We start from the raw sequence: 21762 nt of genomic DNA on the forward strand, positions 1-21762 counted from the left end.
CATTTTTCAAAAACAAACAAAAAAAAAATATTAAATTTCTCAAAAAAACACAACACTCAAAAACGTTTTTTCGTCGTATTTTTGACACTCATGCCCAGACGCTAATTGACTCTCCATTTTTTTTGTTTTTTTCCAAAATTAATTGAAATCTCTGTGAATATTGTAAATATAAATAAAATATATAATGTACGATTAACTTTTTATCGGCTTGTCATATTTTTTTTTTCTTTTCATTTCAAAACGACCGAAACATTTTTCGGTTTGTCATTTGACAGACATCACAAGCGAGAAACTCAAATAATTTATATAATCAACAAAAAAAAACTAGTCCCGTTCGACTGGTTATGTACGAAATTTTTTTTTAAAAAAAAAGAGAAAAATCTAAACAAAAATCAGCGCTGAACGAGAAGGTAAACGGGGACCTGCAAGGCTTTAGAATAAAATAAAAAAAGGCGACAATATCCTTTGGGTTGTTTAAGAAAAAGTCCGAAAAGGAAACGCCAACGCTTTCACTCGTTCGCAGGTCCGTGCAGCACGAAGAACGAGCGAACGTCACGGACTAATAGACCAGATCTTTTGTGCAAGTTAGCCAAATACACACTCTGTCATCAAGAGAACTTTTCCTTCTTCTCATCCAAGTTGATTTCTTTCATTTATTTTCATTTACAAGAGAGGGTCTTTATGCAACATGTTGTATATAGAAACCGAAAGCCGAACGGCCTGGCTAATAATTTCCCCCTGGCCATATATTCTACCTAGCTACTACCTACCTATATACTTTTTGGCTACTTACGGCTCAATAATCATCGCAGCCCCGACGGAATACAAACCAAACGACGACTGCAGCAGGACACACTAAAGATGAAATAGAAGCGATAGGACCGGCGAAGAAAGAAAGAAGAAGGTCCGAAACATTTAGTGCCGTGTCTATAAAAGAATCAAACAGCACAACACACACACGGGGCTATGTGTGTGTGCTATAGTGTATAGGAGCGAGCCACAGCAGAGAGTCAACAAGCGCCAAGTTGAGCCCTGAAATCTTTCGCCGGCGGTCGTAGATCAGCGAAGGGCTTCAAGCTTCAAACTGTGTCCTCATGAATACTGGATGAGCCGCACCGTGAAAAAGTGGCTGCTGGCCGGGCTATCCACAGCAGAAACCCCGGCCACCATCATCACAGCACAGGGCACAGCTCCAGCTCTCGCGGGGGGGGGGAACGGTTGGCTGTGTTACAACAAGTGATTTTCTCTCTCCTATTTCTTTAAAAAAAAATAAAAATATTATTTCTTTTAGACAAGATGGCCTTAAGGTTTTTGTTCGTTCCTTCGCCTCTTTCATTCATCTGTGTACAGGCTCCCCCCCATATGCCACACCTTAGGCCCCGATTTGGCCCAAGAGGCACGCACGACGGCCGTTCAACAGCACCGGAAAGGACTATAGAGAAAAGAGAGAAAAAATAAATAATTTAAAAAAATAGAAAAGAGTTGAAGAGAGAGAAACGATCATCTGTGCGGCGTGACAACTTTTCACAGCACGTCTAGCAAAAAAAAAGTTTGGGGGTGCCAATCAAAATAGATAACGAGAACACAATGGCGCATCACGGGCAGCAGCTCATCATCAGATGGACGAGGCAATCAAAAACGGCGCCCAGATCTTTTTTGATTTCTTCCGAGTCGAATCGAACGATCAAGGATTTTTTTAAATTTATAATATCGATACATAGAGGACTGACGGGGATTATTAAAGATATATTTTTAGAAAATAAAAGAGATAAAGGTGCGCATGTGTTTTTTTTATTTGAATATATAAGGCGCGATGGCATCACCGCTGAACAATGCACCGGGGTGTATATTTTATGTATCAAGTGTCTTTTATATTTTCCTTGTTTTTATTTTTGGATAGAAATCGGGTGGGGGACGAACGACTTATATGCGCCAATGTGGTGATGACGACCTTGCTTCTACATTCCCAAGTTCGAGAGCAATTGGCACCTGGGCAAACACCTCCAGGTCGGATCGTTTATTTTATTTTTGAGTTGTTTTGCTTTGTGTTGGCTTCACCTTTTTGGTCGAAATATATATAAGAACCGGTCGCCGTGACCCGTTCTATAATTTCTCTCCTTCGTCCTTTTTTAAAATTTTTCCACTTCATTTATAACGAGATACAAGCGCACAGGGGTGTTTGTACACATTTCTTTGGTTGTTTTTAATTGCGTTGCGAAGAGAATATATAACAAACGATGATGTCATCTGCTGCTCCAGATTCTTATTTCCTTCACGCGTCATTCCAACACAATAGCAGCTCGAAAAAAAAACAAGGTTTTTCCATCTTCTCTTTTGATCTCTCCGCAGTTGTTTTTCGTTTCAATTTTCCTCTTTTGCTAATTTGTTCACTCTTTTTTTTTTTGACTTGGCGTTTCTTTATCTTTGGTCGTGTTCCAGCAACCGCACACGTTCGTTTGTCTGTCCCCCGGGAGATTATTTTTCCTTCGAAAGAGGAATTAAAAGGACCGGAGGAAATAATAAGAAAAAAAAGAAAGAATGAAGAAATAAGAAGACAAAAGAAAAATACATGTATACAGTATACTTTGCTGGGCTGGACAGCTCGTCTGCCATAGCAGAAATATATATTATACACGTAGGAAGTTGATGTAAGATGAAATATTCATCGAGATTCGAGACGGAGCACATGTATATATATATTTCAAGGTTCTCTCTTTCTGGTGGGTCTTCTCTTCAACCAACTGTTTAAATTCCCCGGGCCAAGCCAAGCCAAGCAAAAGCAAACACACATAGCCATTTTAGCCAAAGAGTTTGTTTGCTTTATACTACAAGACAGAAAGAAAAAAAAAATGTTTGTTTAATGTTTTCTCTTTTTTTCTTATTCTCTCTCTCTCGCTCTCTGTGTTCTCCTTTGATGATGAAAGCAGAATAAGGAAAGAAAAGAGAGAGACAAAAAAAACCAACAAAATATTACGATATGCAGATTGTTTTTTTGTTTTTTTTTTTGTTTCTTATTTCTTTTTGGGCTGCTGCCGATCCCTTCTCCTTATATTATTCTTTTTGGCTGCTTTGATCTATCTATCTTCTTGATCGATATTTCACGTGTCATGGTCGTATCGTTACATTAACGAAATTCCGATCCGTTTGCGACATTGCTTGACCTCTCACATTTCTCCTATATCGACGCCGCGTCCATGGAAAAAAGGTTCACCGATCGGCCAACGTGACGTCCATCACGTAGAGATTTCCGAAGAAATCAAAGGCCCAGCACTCGCAGCAGTAGTAAGAATGACGCGAAAAATAAAAATGAAAAAACCAAAATTTGAAAGAAAGAAAAGGCCGGGAGCATGTGCCATTTATGACCGGCGTTTGGTTCAAAAGAAGAAGAGAGAAATACGTTAAATATTACTAAGAGAGGAAGGAGGAGGAGAGCCTCCGCCTTCCGCCATCAAGTACGTTTAACCGTCAAAGAAGTTATATCGCTCCGAACTCTCTCTCTTTCTCTCTCTGATGCTGTGCTGGCCAAACGTTCGAGAGAAAGAAAGAAAGAATAAGAATCCCTTTTATAGCGTCGCCTTTTCACGTTTTTTCTCTCCCGCGTTCGCTGCTGCCGCCTTCGGGGAAAGATACGCATTCACCCGAAATTTCGGTAATATTATATATACATCTTCCCCCCATTGGCGCAAAGAAGCGAAAAATATCGCGCAACAATCAACACACACAAGAAAAAGACAAAATCCTTCAATGGCCATCACCTGTATCATTTTTTTTTGTGGAACGTTTTCACTTGCGTAACTTTTTTCTTATTTTTCTAGCTGGATGCCGAACTTCTTTTTAAGACAGGAATTTCTCTCTCTCTCTCTCCCTCCATCCCCCCTTCGGTTGGGGTCCGTTATACCTGCTGCGTCACACTCGAATAAAATAACGAAAAGATTATTATTACATATATTACCTGGAGTTCTGGACTCGAATTCTTTGCCCTTTCATTCAATGGTGGACCCCGAAATTTGATTATTCAATCTATATATTCCATACAGCGACGAGAAAATTTATAAATTTTTATTTAAAAAAAAAAAAGGGAACGGCCACATGTAGATACATTTGATGATGAGCCAGCCGGACAGAGACAGATAGAAACGAAGGAAAAACAAGACAATCTTCCGCGAAAAAATCTGCACGAGACCGCAGGGCATAAAATGTCTACGTACATCCAATTCCAATGTTGTTATATACCTATATCATTATAGTTTGGAGAAGGAAGTCCCTACGGATATTGTTCACCTTCAAAAAATAAAAAGTTCAGGGGCTCCCCCCTCTTCAACCACAAAAAAAAAAAAACGAATAAATAATATCCAAAAATCAAAATGGCTCCCATCTTCCATAAGAAAACGGAGAACGATCTATACAGAAGAAAGAATGCTCGTAGCCATCTCTCATCATCATCATTATCGTTCGACTGTGATTACGAGGACGCGTCCAGAGAGAGAGGAGATATACACACATGCCGCTATATATGCATAAGGTTTTTTGATCCAGGTGGGTTCCCCCCTCATATCTTTTGACTCCAGCCGCTATGATTGTCTTGTCCGTCGTTGGCCATACCATCAAAACCTCCAAGGTTCCAGATGGAAGAATGAACTATATGCAATACACCATAGCCCGGAGTCTATATAAAATATATAAAATAAGGATATAGGAAGAGATAGAAAAAGGTCGAACCCCAGAAAAAGGAAATTCTACAGACTGATGATGATGATGATACACAACTGCCCTCTATTTTCACATTTTTTATCTATATAGTCTTTTTATTTATTATTTTTTAAAAATTTCCGATTCATTCGATCGTCGCTGGTTCACATCTTCGTCGGTGAGTATATATGGGCAGCAGCACAAGAGCGCTTGGTCCATCAGGAGAAAGATGGAAACGAGAATCGTGATTTATCATATTCCCTGGGCTTCATCACAGTTTTTTTGAAAGGACTTTAGATGTTAGGCTGCCGTTGGATATACATCATCTCCGCTAACACACACACAAAAACAAATCTTCGTTGTTCTCTCTCTACCGGATGATCTATTGTAACTTTTTTGTTTCTTGTTTTTCATCCAAAAAAAAAGATCAGAAAAGGTAAAAGGGGTCGTCTGGATGAACTCGATCGACTGGGCAGCGATCCATTCAAAATGCGCAGTTAGCTCTCGACGACGATACGACGATATCCTCGACATATCAGAAAGAAAGAAAAAAGAGCGAGAAAATAATAACCCACCCAACAGTATTTTCGACACGAAGAGTAACATACAAGGTATTCGAAAATGCACGGCGGGAAATATAAATCTCTTGTCGTGTATAGTATAGCCCGTACTTGGGGCGCTTCTAGTACGTATAACATGGGCCATTATATAAATAATCGATGGCCATCATCTCAAGCGGGCTGATGCTGCCGATGTTATTGGCACAAAGCGAAACTTTTTGGGATGTAACTAACAGACGTAACGACATGGCAGCAGCAGCAGCAGCCGATTGATGTTGACTCATTCCGTCGAAATGTTTTTTGGCACGGCACGTCAGCCGCGATGTCAAGACTCTCCTGCCCTGGACAAAAGTGCTTACAAATTTCACAGGGCAGCAGCGAGATCATTTACCTGATGTTATACCTTACTTGGCATCCTCTCCACTGTGTCCCAATATTTTTCCTTTCAAACGATATTTGGCTACTGCAAAATAAAGACGGGCCAGCAGACGTTGACTCAACTGGAAAATAATATCGGCCGGGATTCAATAGGTTTTGCCCGTGAGGATGATCGTGTCTGGCCTCGAAAATATGGACGTCTCTTTTTTCCCCAATTGCGGTGTAGTAAAACAAAAAAACCAAACTGAATATCACGAGCGACGACCCGTTTTTCTCTTTCTCATCGCGGACCGATGATTATATACAGCTGGCCATTTTATCTATATTTTTTTTTCCATCAGAGAAAATTCCCCCCAAACATATTCCCATCAATTTGAAAGGGTAAAATAAGCGAGCCGAAGTATATATCAACAGCGGAAAAAAAATAAAATAATAAATGAGGAGAAAGAACAATTGAACAACCACTTTCCACTTTCCGACTGTGAAATTGTATTGCGCGCGCTCGGCTTTCCCCGAAAAACGTCCAGCAGATTTCCCTCGGTAAATATAAAGTAAAAACAAAACGTTAGATACAAAAAAATTCCACCTCAAAAAAATTCGACCGAGTGGAAAAAATGAGAACCAAACAAATGCAATTAAACGCACTGATTGGAGATAAATAAAATCGTGAAGGAAAAAGGAAAACTATTTCTGGGCGCGCGATTCCGATCGGAATTTTTCACCCGAAATGAGGAAAAAAATGTAACAAAAAAAAAAACCCAAATAAAATATAACTGGTTATGTATGATATTCCTTATATACAAACAGAGAGTTGTGTGTAACTATGCGCGCGGTTATTACACCGAGTGTATAAACACGTTTGACGCTGGCGTTTATTCATACGACTGATTTCGCATAAATAGCTTTACATGTACAACACAGATGTATTTTTCTCTAGTTGAATCAATCAATGCCGCGTATACGTTATTGCGCTGGTCACGACCTATCGCCTCACACATATTTCCTCACATTTTGAACGCGTCTATAGAGCAGCAGGAGCAGCTTCGTCGATTTTTTCAAGAATGTCAAAAATGATATTGGGTGGGAAAATATAAGGGAATGGCGCGCGGCGGGATTCGGTTCGAAATTGCATGTCTGGAATGATCATCTCGCTCCCGGAATTTCGTGCGTGATGTTTTTTTTTTTATTTTGATTTTTTCGCGAAAGCTGATCGATCGTTATTGTGGATAACAAAAATATAAACTGAGAGCTCTTCGATGTGCTGTGTAGGTACTCGCATCGAAAGCTGTGCTGCCTTCTTTTCTTTTATCCAACACACGAAAGTTTCAGTTGCGTGATGATCTTATCTCTCGTAACCATTGAAAAATGAAAACGAAAAAATAAAAACCGAACCCGATAAAAGGTTACCTGCACATTTGAGAAAAAAAAGAAGAAGGAAAAAGAAATATAATATTATATTGCGAATGGTTTTTACGTCTATTATATACTATACCAGACGAATCAAAAAGTCACAAGGTGTTAACAGATGTGTGTGTGTTCCGGTCGGTGGTGGGGGGAATTGCAGACCCGGTGTCAGCGCAATTCGATTCGGTTGTAAATAATAATAATAAAAAAAAGGGTTATTCGTTCAATAAAAAAAACAAAATTCAGACAGAAAAAAAAAGTGATAAAAATGTTGAGGAAAAAAAAAATCAAAGAATCAAATAAAAAGAGGAAAAAAAAACTAACCAAATGTTGCATATAAATCAGATGTATTTCTAGATCACAGACACTGACGTCAGCTTTTCTCATTTCGTCGTAGACTGTTTGACGTGAATCCCGGAGGAAAATCCTCTTTCTTTTTCCGTTTGAAAAAATAAAAAATATATAAGAAACCCTCATCTCTGTCTCTCTATAAGCCATGCCCATTTACAGCATGGGGGGAAGAAGAGAAAAGTAGAAGAAAAATACCATGCACGAGAAGAGAGACTGAGAGGAACATCTGCTCGTCCGTGATGGCAGACGGGTTGGCGCCCAACTGCTCCAGGGTTCCCACACCAGCCGCCAAACTGTCCAGCATCTCCATATACCGTATAGCGTGCATGCCATTAAGGCAACACCCTTACTTGGAGAGGTGGCAATCGACTCACGACCCTTTTTTTTTCTTCTTTCCTCTTCTTATATGCAGTAATAACCTATTGATGGCTAGTTCTTTTTCCCCCCCCCCCACTCATATGTATATACCGTGACGGCCATAGACGTCTGACAGCTTCTCCAAACTGGACAACACGAGGCCTCGTTTTTATTCTGTTTTTCTTCCACGGGCCTATGTGTGTACAATATACGCTGGCCTTGGCCAGTATATCAACAGTCACTCGAGAACCCAACAGGCATCCATCAACCAGGGTCCACCGTGAATTTTTGGGGTTTTGTATTCTCCCGTCGGTCGCTCCGGGGCTCTATATATATTCCGGCGCGACCCTAGAAAAAAATAAATAAAAAAGTAGAAGAGTAAATAGAAGAAGAGAGTCGGACTGGATGCAAGAAAAAAGACGAAGACTTATTGACCCCCCATAAAGATCACGTGAGAGACGAGAACTGGTCCCGTCGAAAGATTTTTACGGGTCCACAGCGTCCGCAGCTGTCCAACAGGCCCGGGGAAGTGGACCGGGGTTGCACCGCCGAGAGAAGATTGTGATAAAAAAGAAGAAAAGAAACAAAATAACAAATAGTTAGTAGAACCTATTTTTTATTTTGGAGCTCAGCTCTTTTAATTTTTGTTGGGTTTTCCTTCCCGCTCTCTCTAGACGGGCTGTTGCTAAGCCCCGGGACTCCTCCGGTGTGATGCAATATATCCGTGTGCACCAATGACCGAGCGAGGACTCTCCTATAGCAACAAACATCCACCGATTTCCCCATCACTTGGTTCTTTTTTTTTTTTAAATAAAATAATAAACAGCCGAATCTCTTTTTAATTCTGACTAAACGCTGATTACCTAATCCCCCCCCCCTGTATATAATGATTTGTTACAACCAATCAATGTTCTCTCTTTTTGCGTGTACCTCATTTATAGCCGATCGATGATGGAGAGGACGTTTGACCTTCTTCCTTTGTCACTATTTTATTTTTACCTGAACGCAAACAATAGCGTGCCGCATTCGACGTTCACCAAACGTGTTCAATGAGGAGGATCCAGTACAAAAATAAGTTCATCTTGATTAATAATAAAGAAAAAAGAACAAATGGGCTATACGTGCCCATCTTCATTTTTCCTTAAATAATTAATAGGAAAAAAAGAATGGCTATATAACGTCAATATAATTGCTGGTTGGGTGGAGGTCCCGATACTGTCCGATGATAACTTCGCCAAGGACAATTACAGTACAAAGGAGCGCGTGCAGCGAGCGGGAGTGAGGGACGAGTAAGAGTAACGAGCTATTGCGCTCACACGGTGCAATTTCATTAGACGTTGGTTATTCCGTTGGCTGATGGGCTAACTTATTCGTTCGAGGTGCTGCGCCTGGTGACTGGTCAGCACAAAAACGTTCGCAGCTTAGCCACTTTGGAGAAACGTGATTCATCAGGAGTTTTAACCTAACCTCGAAGAGAGAGGAGCCAATAGGACCGGCCAAACATCGGACGATCGTCCACGATGCCAGGCGCGTTCGTGACCGCCATACAAATCGTTTATCTCTTCTTCTTCTTCTTCTTCTTTTGAAAATTTTTGGTTTTTCTCGCTCTCTCTCTCTCTCTGTGTGTGGATGTACTATGCTGGCCGTCTTTTTTAGCTCGAGCGAGAGCCTGCGCTTTGCTGGAACGATGCGGTCATCGTGACTGGCGGCTCCCATCTTCTTTTCGTCCAGGTGGTCTCACCCCTGTCCGTTCTCCTTGTTCTCACCCGAGTGAATTTTCGTTTTTTTTTTTTTTTTGTTTTTTTCTGGCTTTCCCGGACGCTCCTGGACATGTCGTGCAATCAAAATTCACGAAAAGAAAAGAAAAAACAACAACAAATAATAATAGCAATAAATAACCGAATTGAAATAAATCAAATGATAATAAAAAATCAAAGGAGCTAAATTTCTTGGGAAGAAGAAAAAAGAAACACGTTTATTTTTAACTCGTTTTTTTATTAGCGTAAAATGAAGCAAGAGCAGTCAAGAGCTGAAAAATAAAATTTATAAAGATATGGTTAAAACTGTAGCTGCTGCTGCTGGCCGTCTCGGTAAATTTCAGGTAAGAGCTTGCGACCGACCGGTGGTTGTTGTTGTGTAATTTAACGTTGGCGTATATATACCATATAAAAATAGGTCGGAGTGTTTTAGGGAGTCTTTTCATGTTCTCTCAAAGAGTTAAAAGGACGAGGACATGCACAAGCACACACACACAAACACACACAAATAAAATAAAAACATGGGCAGAGTGAACCTAAACCAGAAGTAGCAACATGTTGAAAGAAAAGAAAAGAAAGAAAAAGGCTCTAATGTGGTAAACTTGATCCGGCACGCGGCTAAAGATGCCGGGCCAACTATTAGCCCAAAAGTCAATTCACATTACCCGAGCGAGTTGCAACCTGAGCTTTTTTTTTAATTATTTCTCTCGTATGACGCAACAAGGCAAATTTGAATATTATTTACCCGCAAAAAACCCCAGCACAATTGGCATTCAAAGCATTTTTAGTCTCTTAGCTGGTTTTTGGAAAAACAAAATCCCACCCAAACCTTTTCTCTGATCTGAAGAATTAGTTTTGGCTTAGTTTTGGCAACAGAAAATACACAAGGTCAAGTCGAAAGAGATGCACCACTGTGAAAGACAAAATGACGTCATCCACCACCACCCAAAAAAGCTATTGCACGAAATCAAAAGGAGAGCGAGAGAGAGAGATATGTCACAATTCGTCAGGTATTCTCTCCTTCAAACCGGAATTCTTGGCGGTTTGAAAGAGTTGGGCTGCGGCTGCGGCTGCTGCTGCTGCTGCTGGCTGTTGCTTCACGTGGTGGCAGTTCCGTGACGGATCCATCACCGAACAGTCCGTCTGCTGATTGCCGGCTTCGTCCACAGGTGATTTGATCGACCAATCGTCCTCGTCGGCGAACCATTTTTCGTAGACTTGCAGCGGATCGATCATCCAGTGCTTGTGGAATGAGACGACAAATTGAGTCTGCAGTAATTCCGGCGGGTAATCATCCGGTCTGGCCTGGATCAAAAACACCAGAAAACCTTTTAATGAAGGAAGAAAACCAAAAAACTGGGCACGGCTTAAATGAAATTCAAACCTGGTGGAATCCGGGAAAGTGCACGATGGAAATCCCTAGGGATTCGCCGCACGCGCCCAGCCACATATCGTCGGGAGTATCGGGTCCGGGACACCGGCATCGGCCGGCAATCAACTGAACGGCGGGTCGACTCAGCACCATGCCACCGCCACCTGCAGTCCGAATGAAATGGGGTCATAAACTACTACCTACTACTACACCACCACCACCACCAGTACTACACATTGGCAAGGAGCGGCTATCGGGTTTTTTGATATCCTATACGGTTAGACACACTTACCCGTGATGTAATCGTATCCGTAATTATGGCCACTGGCGTAGCCGTACCTTTGGCCGATAAGGAGAGGCTGCGACGGATCGTGGCAGCTCAGGAATTCCTGCAACTTTCGAACCCTATGAAAGAACGAGCCAAATAGGCGATAAGGATCGACTAAATTAAAACAGGAACCATTTTCCTTTTTCTTACAAAGTTGGACCACCTTACCCTATTATGGAATCATCATCGGCTATGACATACCAGCCGGGACTGGTATCCAGCCCTGCCGCCGAGGTGGAGGCTATCCATTCATCCAGGTGGTCAATTATGGCCAACGTCTTCAAGCAGTGGCCGCTCTCCGCGTTGGGAACGCCCAGCGACACGGTCGGGATCCTCTCGTCTGTGTGTGCGTGTGATTCAAACATTCCTTTTAAGGTCGTGAATAATTCCACGGGAGTTTGTTTTTAATTCAACCTGCGACGTCGCTGTAGAAGACGAGTCGTTGAGCACGGCGGGCCCAGGTTCTCTGCACGACGGGCACCCGGTCGGTGTGGAACTTTGACCAGGTCTTGACGGCGAAGAACAAATCGCCAGAATCTACGTCCGTCGCCTAAGTAAGTAAGTAAAGTTCGGGGTCGAATCCATTCCGTTAGTGGCGGGCAATTTCAAATTGTCTTAAAAGTGAACTTTTTTTTATACGCAGGGCTCAAAGGGCTGAATCCAAGTGGCACAGTTGGGAGCTGGGCGGAGGCACAAGGCCGGCAAGTGAGTCATATTGACACCGTCCATTAAGTAGACGGCCAGCTCGTGTTGAGCATCGATGGAGAAGTCCCTCGGCAGCTGTTGGCGAGTTATCCTGGATTGAACCCTGAAACGCCAGGGGGGAAATTAAGAAAAAATAAAAAAGAGTTATATAAAAGGATCGACGGATGGTATTAAATTTAAAAAAAAAAAAAAGTTTGACGTCTTTGCTGAGCCTGACTGAGTCACATTCTAAAAATAAGAAATATCCTATACCTTTTGACAGTTGGCCAAGAGAGAATGATGCCGGCCTCAGCGAGCGGATATTTGAATGCTGACGGATCGTGATGAAACGCAAAATGGTGGACGATTGTCGGCTCCCTGTCGTACAATTGGCGACCGATGAACCATTCCTGATCAAAGCCAAAATCGAATAAGAAAAACTGTTAAGCCGAATTTCATTATAAAAACGGGGGGGAAACAACTGCACGCGGAATCGATCCGTCGCCGGGGTTCAGCGGATGGGCGTAAACTAATGACATATTCCGGCGACGTGACGGAAGAAAAAAAAAGAAATAAAAAAGGCAATTTATTGAATTTATAATAAGTCAAGGGAGAAAGAAAAGAAATGGGAGTTATTTCCGCTAGATTAGACTTATGGATCGATGGATCGGGACCAGTAATTGCCTTCATTTCTTTCTTTTTTGTTATTCACGAACGGTGCACGCACAAGAGCCAATTACTTTGTCGGGATCGAAGCCCTGCGTCAAATCGACCAATTCGGACCAATTGATTCGGGTAGACTCCTGCAAGATAATTAACCAAGTCGCATTCGGATGCACCTCCACTATCCTGGATGGGGAACAAAGAATTAAATCAGAATTTGTTTTTTTTTAGGAAGGTAAGAAGAGATAAAATGCAAATGTTTCTTGAGACTGGTGAGAGACTAACACGTGGCTCGTCTTTACTTTGGAAAAAGAGGCAGAAGGGTCCACTCTCCTTTGACGTCCAAGTCACCGGGGATGACGTGAATAAACGGCTCGACAGCAGGGCCCGAGTCATCAAACTGGCGGGTGATTTCACGACGCAATTCCGACACGGGCAGTCCCGTCACTCCTCTCAATATCACCAGCACTATCTGATCGGCTCTGACAGCCTCCGCCACCGACCCGGACGCCAGCAAAAGACATAACAAGACACCTAAAGAAAATCAAAACGACACAGATTTCCATTTCAAGACATTTAGAGAAAACCCAAACGGGAATAGAAACGACAAAAGATAGTATGCACATACATGTATACATATAGGGGGTGGTAGATTATGCGACACTATATTTACTAACCGAACCAGGTGTCCATCATTTTTTATACAGCCCCGTCTGGAATCCGATCAACTGTCGGCCCAACATCTACCAGGACTAACAGGCGATAGCGCTGGCACACATCTCGGCAGTCCAAATTTAATGTAGACACACTGCGGCAGGGATGAGGCACATGCGCTCTCCAGGGGCGGAAAGATATACGTACACACAAGGAAGGGGAGGAGGATATAACGCGCAAGGAGAGACGATGCAAAACGGTGCGGAGCAAAACTTTGGATCGTGCAAAACAAAAGAAAAAAAAACAAACAAAAGTAAATAAAAACAAAAAAACAAACTTGAATGATATCAAAGAAAAGACGCCATCAATCATGGCGCACATCAGAGACGAGAGACGGGGGGATGTAACGTTACTTATATAGACGGAGGCTAAACAAACACGTCAAAAACACTTGGCGAAAGCAGAAGAACATGGATCTAAATAAACCAATTATATAACTGGCGCACAGAGAGAGCGCGCCCTCATAGTGTGTGTTTCTGTCGAAAAACAAACTCGGGTGCACTTTATCTCCTCTCGCTCGCTTTCTCCCTCTTGAGATAACGGCGGAATTGGCGACGGAAATAAATGGTCTTGTTACACCGGCCATCCCCGAGAGCCTTGTAGAAAAAAAACGGCCAAATTGAATGAGAACAAGTCCATTCTCTTTCGAACCCCACTCTCTTTTGGGGCTGCCTGTCTATAAAATGCATGTACGTCCTGTCTGGCGGATGAAAACTAAAAAACTAACAAAAAGTCTAAATAAATAAACGAAAGCGCTGCGGTACCATACCGCTCTGCCGCGGGATTAAATATTTCAGCAACAATCCTGGCTAGTCTTTTGTCAAGATTGACCCCCAAGGAGCGAGTGACGGTTGGTCCGTTGACAATTGTCTACTGATGGACGGCTGAATCAGAGGACGGAAGGAAACGGGAAAACAACCAAATCTCTTCTCTCTCCTCTTACATCAATTCTGTTGCGCTCTTTTCGCTTTCATCTTCTTCTTCTTCTCCGATTCTTTTTTATTGATTTGACCACGACGCAGGAAGACCACCATCCACTCCATCAGAGCAGCAGACACGCGAACTCGCTGCAAGATGGATGGACGCGGGAGATGCGGGATATGGTCGCTTTGCTTTCCATTCTGTCACAAGAGCAACTGAGCAAGTTGCGAGTCCGCCTCGGCCATTAAAGCCAGCCTCGGCTCATGTCCACTGTATGACAAGACAGATGAATCCTTTTTTCTTTTTCTTCTTCCCCATTTCTCCAACTACATAGTCACTCTATATGGCCACTTTCTTTTAACCATATATCTGAGGGGACGCCTTCTTTTCTTTCGCCTGATGGGCTGTTCCTCTTTGCTCCTCCGCAGAGTGAGAAGGATATGGCTATTTTTCTGAATCAAGTGTTGCCTCTAAAACAACTATTTATGTTCTCGCCGACGGCCGAGATAAACGCATCCGAACGGACCGAATTAAAAATGTTTACTGCTTCCTTCTTGAAAACGCAAAGCTTGCCCAATTCTCTCTACTTTGTTTAAATGAAACCCTTGAAATGTTATTTAAGGGAATAGAAAAGAGATTCAAGGAATGAACCCACTGTGAAGATAGACGGTGGATTTCTTTCGCTTTTGTACATCGTCAAAAGTATCGAATTTCCTTGTCATGCAGAGAAAGTGCAGAACAAATAAATAAAGCTCAGTTCACGAAGGTTGGCACATAACTGTGTGTTGCCACGGCGTTTGCACCATCACCTGAACGGGCAAGTGGTGTAAACTTCAGCATTTCATTTTCTAAACTCTCTGCTGTCAGAGATGGATTTCAACCGAGTCTCTCAACAGCGCTCGAAACAGCTCACAGGAATCTCAAACTTTTTGTTCGAAGGGAGATTGATCGAGTTTTCTCTAATAAGGGCTTGATGCACAGTCAACTGATTTTTCAAAGTAAAACTCTCTTGTTTGATTGTTAAACACGGTTAGTTGGCATCCTAGTCTCTATAGTCCCTCCGCAGATGTTCGTTCTATCGTATGAGACTCATCAGAGTTCTTCAGTTTGGACTTGAACTAGGACACCCATGGTTGGGTGTACCATTTTCAAATTAAAAGGGAGGGGGGGGGGACTTTTGATCAATAATTCACTGAAATAAATATGGTTAGTCATAAACTCATTGGTTTTCAGCTGTGCAACATGCAAAATAATGATCTCCCCAAAAAGGAAAGTTGTGACAACGAAAGGGAATGCTCAATCTGATGTTTGCAGGCAACATATAAATTATGGTAGTCGAATTATGAAAAACACAGGAGTGTTGTTATCGAATGGATGCAAAAAATGTCACAAGTCAAATAAAGTTATTGACTGCACATACATTCCATAAAAAAAAGTTTCACTGGTTAAAATCCATTGAGCAACGCACACGTCAGCTAACTACAATGAACTATGTAAATGAACTAACAGTGAAATATGTAGAAATGGGAAACTAATAAATACCAGACTAATTAATTTGATGAAAGTTGCATTACAAATGTCTTACCAGGTTCAGCAGGAATCGAGTGAAAAAAGATTTGAACTTTTTTGGTTGGAAACCTGTAGACAGTAAAATTTGAAGATAAACAAATAGTTTTGACTGTTTTGTCAACAATCAACAAGAAGTGTGTCAAAGTGAAACAGCAGACGATACACTTATTTTGAGTAAAGTGCAAGGAATTGACGCTGTACTTAAATGGCGCTAGGTAAGAATCGTACTGAAGCGCTTTGCCGATTGCGGTGCGCTTTTGGGGTTTTTACTTTTTAGGGTGAATAAATACTCAAATGAGAACACAAATTTTCGGGAATATTACTTTCGCTCTGCACCAACTAAGACTAGAGATTTATACCTTCACGTATGTGGTAAAGGGACTAAAGGCTTGGCAAACAAAGATGTATAATCGTTAAAGTGTTCCGCTTTAGCTTGAGCAATCTGTGGAAATTCTGAATACAAAAAATCGCTATAAATTATTTAGAGCTAGCAGGTATGCCAAACAAAGTAAAGGCAGTCATTTCAAAGTCTCTTAAAGGCTCATATATTTCAACTCTGTTGCAAATGGCATGTAAAATATCTGTAAGGGGTGTTGAATGTCTCCAATCAGTATTATAGTTCAGGTACGCAAGAAGGACATCGATCTTTTTATCCCCAAAGAAGAAAAATGACGCAGCCAATATTTAAAAAAAAATCTATATCCAATTAGAATTTACCCAAAACATTAAGTTTTGTTAATGGTTTATTTCTTTAAATTGTGGAATGCGACATTGACGTCGTTGCAATTGGGTTTCCCAGTTTATTTGAATATTTGGAGGAAGTGTTGTTTTGTTCCAAAGCGGTGACTTTGTAAACAGAAAGGCTATCGGTGTTTTTATGGGAAAAGGCCATTCCCTCAAGGCAATCGATTTGTTTTATTGACAGGTGACATCGGGACGACACATCCTCTGTTTGGAGAAACAAATTGATGTGAAAAATTGGGGAATTTCGCTTGGATGGTTTACGTTTCATGGTTACCTTTCCATTTACTTATGTGGATCACGATTACAAAGATTTTTATTTTTGAAATTCAGCTGTTGAAAATAAATGCGTCTAATATGACGGGGATTAATTCTACAAAATCAGGAAAAAAAACAACGATAAACCAATCTATATTTATATTTTAACCACTACATAACAAATTTTAATTAGTAAGAAATAAAAAAAATAATAGCCCGCTTCAAACAAGATTGCACAATTCTTTAATAATGATCTGGGTTGAAGTATTCGTTATTTTGCAGCACTGATTTCATCAAGTATCGAGTCTAGAGTTCTCAACAGGTGATCAGCATCGTCAAGAGAAAGAACCATCGGGGGTTTGAACTTCAGGACATTTCGATGCGGCCCATCAGCGCTGAAGAGAATAAACTCTTGCTTCAATCGACTTATAATGTGCTGGGCCTCAGCCGTGGCAGGCTCACGACTCGTACGATCCTTGACCAGATCGATTCCAATGAACATTCCAACTCCTCTGACATCACCGATAATGGAATGTTTCTCTTTCAATTTATTTAAGCCATCCAATAAGCGAGTTCCAACTGCAGTCGCGTTCTCGCGTAGATTTTCTTCCTCGATTATGTCTATAACTGCATTGCCGATAGCGCAACTCACAGGATTTCCACCATACTACAAAAGAAAAAAAAGGATAATAATTAGCTCACAAAAATCGGTGTTCGAAATGCGTGCTGTCGTAACTGTATTAAAGTACTCCATCCCAGTGGCAGCAAAGCTGTCCGCAATTTCCTTTGTGGTGATGACAGCTGCTATCGGATGTCCATTCCCCATGGGCTTGCCTGAAGTAAATACACTGTTGTTAACCGTCTGTAATGGCGTAGGCTTTTAATTAACACAGTACCCATGGTGACAATATCCGGAACAACATCCTCTCCCTGCAATTGGAATGCCCACCAATGGGATCCAACTCTACCGAAACCAACTTGAACTTCATCGGCTATGCAGACACCTCCGGCATCCCTAACGCTCCTACCAAAAGATAAAGACCCAAAATAGATACATAGCTGAAAAGTTTTAAACAATTATTTCATACTTGTATACTCGTCGTAGGTAATCGGGGGGCAAAATGATTTGACCTCCGCAACTTTGCAGGGATTCAGCAATAAAGCAACTTATTCCTTTACCATTAGCAGCAGATAGATCAACCAATTTTTGGACATCATCTGAGTACAACTGAACAAGTTCTTCAGCTGAATGTTTATCATTTCTGTATTTACCACCATAGACATCTGGCACTGGTGCCTATATTAGAAAAAATAATCATACAGTAGAGATGAGTGAAGAACTGAAACATTTCTGAAATATAATTTGATAACCAACTTACAACATGAACCCAATCAGGTTGTCCTTCACCTCCAGTATGGGCAAACTTATATGGACTAACATCAATCAAGGATATGACATGTCCATGGTAAGCACTGCCAATAATAAAAAAAAGATATTGGTAAGGCATTGGTGACTAAATGCTAGGAATGGGTTGAATAGTCAAGAGTACATACTGATCCAGCACAATGGCTTCTTTACGCTTTGTATGTGTTCTGGCAAGTCTTAGAGCTAGATCATTTGCTTCAGATCCAGAATTAACAAAAAAACAGACACTCAACGGAGGAGGTAATAAACTTGTCAACCTCTCAGCATAAATGACTAGATTATCATGCAGAAACCTAGAATTGGTGTTCAATGTTTTGAGTTGATTATATGCCACCTCAGCAATTTTGGGATGGCTATGTCCAACTATTAAATTTAAACACTTGTTAATAATAACAATTTTATTTCCAAAGGTGAAAATATATTCATATTCACCATGAGTTACATTGTTGATGCAGTCTAAATATTTCTCTCCTTTTTCATTGAACATATATTGCCCTTTAGCTGAAATAATTTTAAGTGGGTCAGCTTTGAAAAATAACTTGCATGATGGCCTACATTGTAAAAAAATTAAAAAAAAATCAGTTCTCTATATATAATTTACAGTGAACAAAAAGAAACACATGAAATTTCAAAAAACAAACAAAATACTGGTAAACAAATTAGGCAGCATAAAAGATAAAAAAGTATGGTGTAATGAATGTGGGTTATTTTATTACGCGATGAACTTCTCTCGAAGTCGGATTGTTTCACTTTTAGATAATTTTTCGCTCGCGTCCATTGTAGAAAAATTTGCAAGGAAGCTAGTTCAACTTCAGAATATAATCAAGAAGTTTGTTATTTAGATCTAACCTCTAACTCAACTACCAGCTGCTCGATTGTGAAATACTTGAGAAAAACTTGTGAAACGAATATCAGCTGGGATTAATGCGAATGTAAACAAGGAAAAAAACCCGCTTGAATAATTCAGGCCCGCCCTAGGAGTCTGTTCAAATATGGCACTGCCTACGTTAGTGGCTGAAGAGCAAATATGAACAACGTTCAACGTATGAGCTCTAGCGGTTGCGTGAAGCAACACAACCATTACGAATTAATGTAGCGGGAAATATATAAGTCGGATTAAACGCCATTACGTATCAGATGTCCTAATTCTAATGTCATCCAGTTTTTAGTTTGGACAAATTCAAGTTTTAAATTCTTTCAATCTTGAATATTTTGGAATCTTTCAAATTTTTTGAATTTGAATATTTACCTTTTCCGTATTTTTTCCACCCGAAGAACCGGAGCCAATAAATTAAACTCCTACTTCTACGGACTTCTGCGAGTAGAGAGTAGCGAGAGACATGAAGTTCACTTAAAATAGAAAATGCAAGACAAGATTTAGGCCTTGGTATGTCGAAAAGGGTTACCAAATTCTGATATTAATATCACAATCAAACCGGAAAAGCTACCTCTGTATAGTTTAAGAATCACTTTTAATAGGGATTTCAATTCATTGGTTACACCTGCTCAAATTTTGTGACAATTTTTTCTTCATTCCATCAGTGACTTTAAAAATTGGACCATGGCCTGGGACAATGTAATCTGCAATATTTGCAATAACAGCTCGCGAATTTTCTTGCTGTTCAGGATTCACACTCCCGCAACTTCTCCATATCTCAGGTTGTTCAATGTCTTCTTCCCGTTCAAAAATATCACCTAATTCATAGACAAAATTGAAATAAAATGTCATTATTGATAACATATAGCTAGCAAGCAATTTTTTATTTTACCTGCAATGACAACTGTACCCATATCTTCAGTTTTAATAACAACACTGACATCATCTGCTGTGTGTCCGGGTGTAGGTATTACTGTAATACCCTCATCAATTTCAAATGGAAGACCTACAGCATTTACATTTTGTATGTAAGAAAAATTTATGTTTGTTTGAAGCTTAAGTAATAAAGTGCACAATTCCTAAAGGAAATCATAGAATTTACCTTTATCAAAAGGATGTAAAAAATATTTGTCTTTAACAGAAATGCAATAGCCAACTATATGTTTAGCTTTCAGAAACAAATTGTTGTTGCCAGTGTGATCTGAATGACCATGAGTAGATATGACATAGTTGATGTCATCAGGGGTTAACCCATTCGCCTCTAAAGATAGTAAAATGAGATTGGTATCCCAAGGTGTCATTGTATCGACAATTACTGAAAAAAAAAATTTATTAACTGTTATCACGTTATTGTGAACATATTTGGATTGTGCTGTTTGTTACTATTTTTACTGCCGGTAACCAATACGCATGAGCAATTTGCACGGACGAAGGGAAGATTTTCGTCTTTTTCCTCAATTATGGTAGAAGAATATCCAGTATGTAATACTATAACGGTGTTGTCCTCCTTGGAGTTCGCCATCCTTACAGAGATTAGACTACTACTGTCAAATGTCAAACATCAAAATCAAAATCAAATGTTGTTTTTTTTTTACTGCTTTTTTCGCCATCTATGGGTGACATATGCTGAACTTTGCCATTTTGCTTATTGCAGCAGCTGTGGTTTGAAAATAACACATGCGCTAAATTGAGGAGGAAAAAAATACGGACACACCAGTTTAGGCTAACAAATGGTCATATAAAACCGCAATTAATTAATTACAACAGTCATTAACTGCAGTTTATTGAACCACCAAACTATCTTAGCTGATGTGAATTGTAAAGGAAAAATGGGTTCAATCAATGTATTTGAAATTGAACTTTCCTTAGTGGAACACTTATAAATATGAGCAAGTAATGTTGGAGACAGAAATGAATTTGAATAAACACTCAAAACAAGTCACCATTTCCTTTTTCCTTCAGAATTTCTTGATATTCCTTGTATGTTATTTTCTTAGGAACCATATCTGAAAACACAACAATAATAATTTATTCAAATTTTACTAATACCATTTAGCAACCAGTACCTTTGAGAAACTGCATAGAATCACTTTTTTGAACAATGTCAGCTAGACCTTTGTAAGTAAGCTCATTTGACTTGTTGGTACTTTCATAAATCTCTTGGGCTAAATGTTCTACAAAAAACTCCTTAAAACATTGAAACATTTTAGATGAAGATGATAAAAATAAGATGAAAAAATTATCTGGAAACAAATTAAAAATACCGTTGCTTTTGTTACAAAGTATAATGCGTCAGTGGATATGCTCTCAGTATCTGGGGAACTCTTCATAATCATTTTTACCCGTGCTTGTGGTAATATTATGGAGCCGTCTCCTAATTTCGGTTTAAAGGAAGACATTCTTAATTTAATTTCACTTGATTTAGTCCTTCACTTCAATTAATTCAACAATTCCGCGCCACAACAATTTCTAACAAAATGCCAAAATCGAAATGTTCAAAATATAGTCTGCTGACTTTTAACAGCACTGCCAAGATGTGATCAATGAAAATTGAAAATGCAAGGAGGCGAAGGAGCATTTTTTTTATTAATTTGTTCATATAAATGATATGAATTGTATTAATAACTATTTATAAATTCAGTTGCTAGACTGCGATTAGTCCAAAATTCAAATACATTCATCTTCAATTATTCTTTATCTGTGCTGCCGTAAC

At 40.1% G+C, this 21762-nt stretch overlaps 4 protein-coding genes across 5 annotated transcripts; all 4 read right to left on the reverse strand.

The window, feature by feature from the left end:
• Positions 1–9696: 9696 nt before the first annotated feature.
• On the reverse strand, positions 9697–15863 carry LOC124349287 (beta-1,3-glucosyltransferase-like). Its single transcript, XM_046799768.1, has 11 exons — positions 15764–15863; positions 13221–13469; positions 12846–13077; positions 12621–12729; positions 12154–12290; positions 11836–12004; positions 11611–11746; positions 11365–11536; positions 11161–11273; positions 10881–11032; positions 9697–10801 (listed from the first exon to the last, which is right to left on the reverse strand). Exons 2-11 carry the CDS (start codon positions 13237–13239, stop codon positions 10493–10495), a joined length of 1548 nt encoding a protein of 515 aa, XP_046655724.1. The 5' UTR covers positions 13240–13469; positions 15764–15863; the 3' UTR covers positions 9697–10492.
• Positions 15864–16890: 1027 nt separating this feature from the next.
• On the reverse strand, positions 16891–19098 carry LOC124349289 (ethanolamine-phosphate phospho-lyase-like). Its single transcript, XM_046799769.1, has 8 exons — positions 18889–19098; positions 18605–18723; positions 18301–18535; positions 18126–18219; positions 17835–18043; positions 17643–17770; positions 17483–17580; positions 16891–17413 (listed from the first exon to the last, which is right to left on the reverse strand). The coding sequence occupies exons 1-8, from the start codon at positions 18948–18950 to the stop codon at positions 17018–17020; spliced, it is 1341 nt and encodes a 446-aa protein (XP_046655725.1). The 5' UTR covers positions 18951–19098; the 3' UTR covers positions 16891–17017.
• Positions 19099–19264: 166 nt separating this feature from the next.
• On the reverse strand, positions 19265–20612 carry LOC124349300 (metallo-beta-lactamase domain-containing protein 1-like). 2 transcript variants are annotated; one of them, XM_046799780.1, is made up of 5 exons: positions 20433–20612; positions 20152–20364; positions 19942–20055; positions 19675–19867; positions 19265–19522 (listed from the first exon to the last, which is right to left on the reverse strand). In XM_046799780.1, exons 1-5 carry the CDS (start codon positions 20569–20571, stop codon positions 19360–19362), a joined length of 822 nt encoding a protein of 273 aa, XP_046655736.1. In that variant the 5' UTR covers positions 20572–20612; the 3' UTR covers positions 19265–19359. The 2 variants fall into 2 exon arrangements, with proteins under 2 accessions (XP_046655736.1, XP_046655737.1); XM_046799781.1 differs by lacking the exon at positions 19265–19522 and having other exon boundaries at positions 19628–19867; positions 20433–20611.
• A 265-nt stretch (positions 20613–20877) lies between these two features.
• Positions 20878–21563, reverse strand: LOC124349311 (chromatin accessibility complex protein 1-like). The gene is made up of 3 exons (XM_046799797.1): positions 21314–21563; positions 21116–21236; positions 20878–21055 (listed from the first exon to the last, which is right to left on the reverse strand). The coding sequence occupies exons 1-3, from the start codon at positions 21446–21448 to the stop codon at positions 20979–20981; spliced, it is 333 nt and encodes a 110-aa protein (XP_046655753.1). The 5' UTR covers positions 21449–21563; the 3' UTR covers positions 20878–20978.
• Between the last annotated feature and the right edge of the window lie 199 nt (positions 21564–21762).

The sequence above is a fragment of the Daphnia pulicaria genome, chromosome 7 (assembly GCF_021234035.1).
Source record: "Daphnia pulicaria isolate SC F1-1A chromosome 7, SC_F0-13Bv2, whole genome shotgun sequence".
Lineage (NCBI taxonomy): Eukaryota > Metazoa > Arthropoda > Branchiopoda > Diplostraca > Daphniidae > Daphnia > Daphnia pulicaria.

Coding starts and splice junctions, on each gene's coding strand:
- LOC124349287 (XM_046799768.1), bottom strand. Junction 12,005..12,153: donor TCTTGGCCAACTGTCAAAAG/GTATAGGATATT, acceptor CTGGCGTTTCAG/GGTTCAATCCAGGATAACTC. Junction 10,802..10,880: donor ACTTTCCCGGATTCCACCAG/GTTTGAATTTCA, acceptor TTTTTGATCCAG/GCCAGACCGGATGATTACCC.
- LOC124349289 (XM_046799769.1), bottom strand. CDS start 18,950: ATGGACGCGAGCGAAAAATTATCTAAAAGTGAAACAATCCGACTTCGA. Junction 18,536..18,604: donor CATCAACAATGTAACTCATG/GTGAATATGAAT, acceptor TAAATTTAATAG/TTGGACATAGCCATCCCAAA. Junction 18,044..18,125: donor AACCTGATTGGGTTCATGTT/GTAAGTTGGTTA, acceptor TTTCTAATATAG/GCACCAGTGCCAGATGTCTA.
- LOC124349300 (XM_046799780.1), bottom strand. CDS start 20,571: ATGGCGAACTCCAAGGAGGACAACACCGTTATAGTATTACATACTGGA. Junction 19,868..19,941: donor GGGTACAGTTGTCATTGCAG/GTAAAATAAAAA, acceptor TCTATGAATTAG/GTGATATTTTTGAACGGGAA. Junction 19,523..19,674: donor TTGTCACAAAATTTGAGCAG/GTGTAACCAATG, acceptor TTCTATTTTAAG/TGAACTTCATGTCTCTCGCT.
- LOC124349311 (XM_046799797.1), bottom strand. CDS start 21,448: ATGTCTTCCTTTAAACCGAAATTAGGAGACGGCTCCATAATATTACCA. Junction 21,237..21,313: donor ACTTTGTAACAAAAGCAACG/GTATTTTTAATT, acceptor CAATGTTTTAAG/GAGTTTTTTGTAGAACATTT. Junction 21,056..21,115: donor TTCTATGCAGTTTCTCAAAG/GTACTGGTTGCT, acceptor TTGTGTTTTCAG/ATATGGTTCCTAAGAAAATA.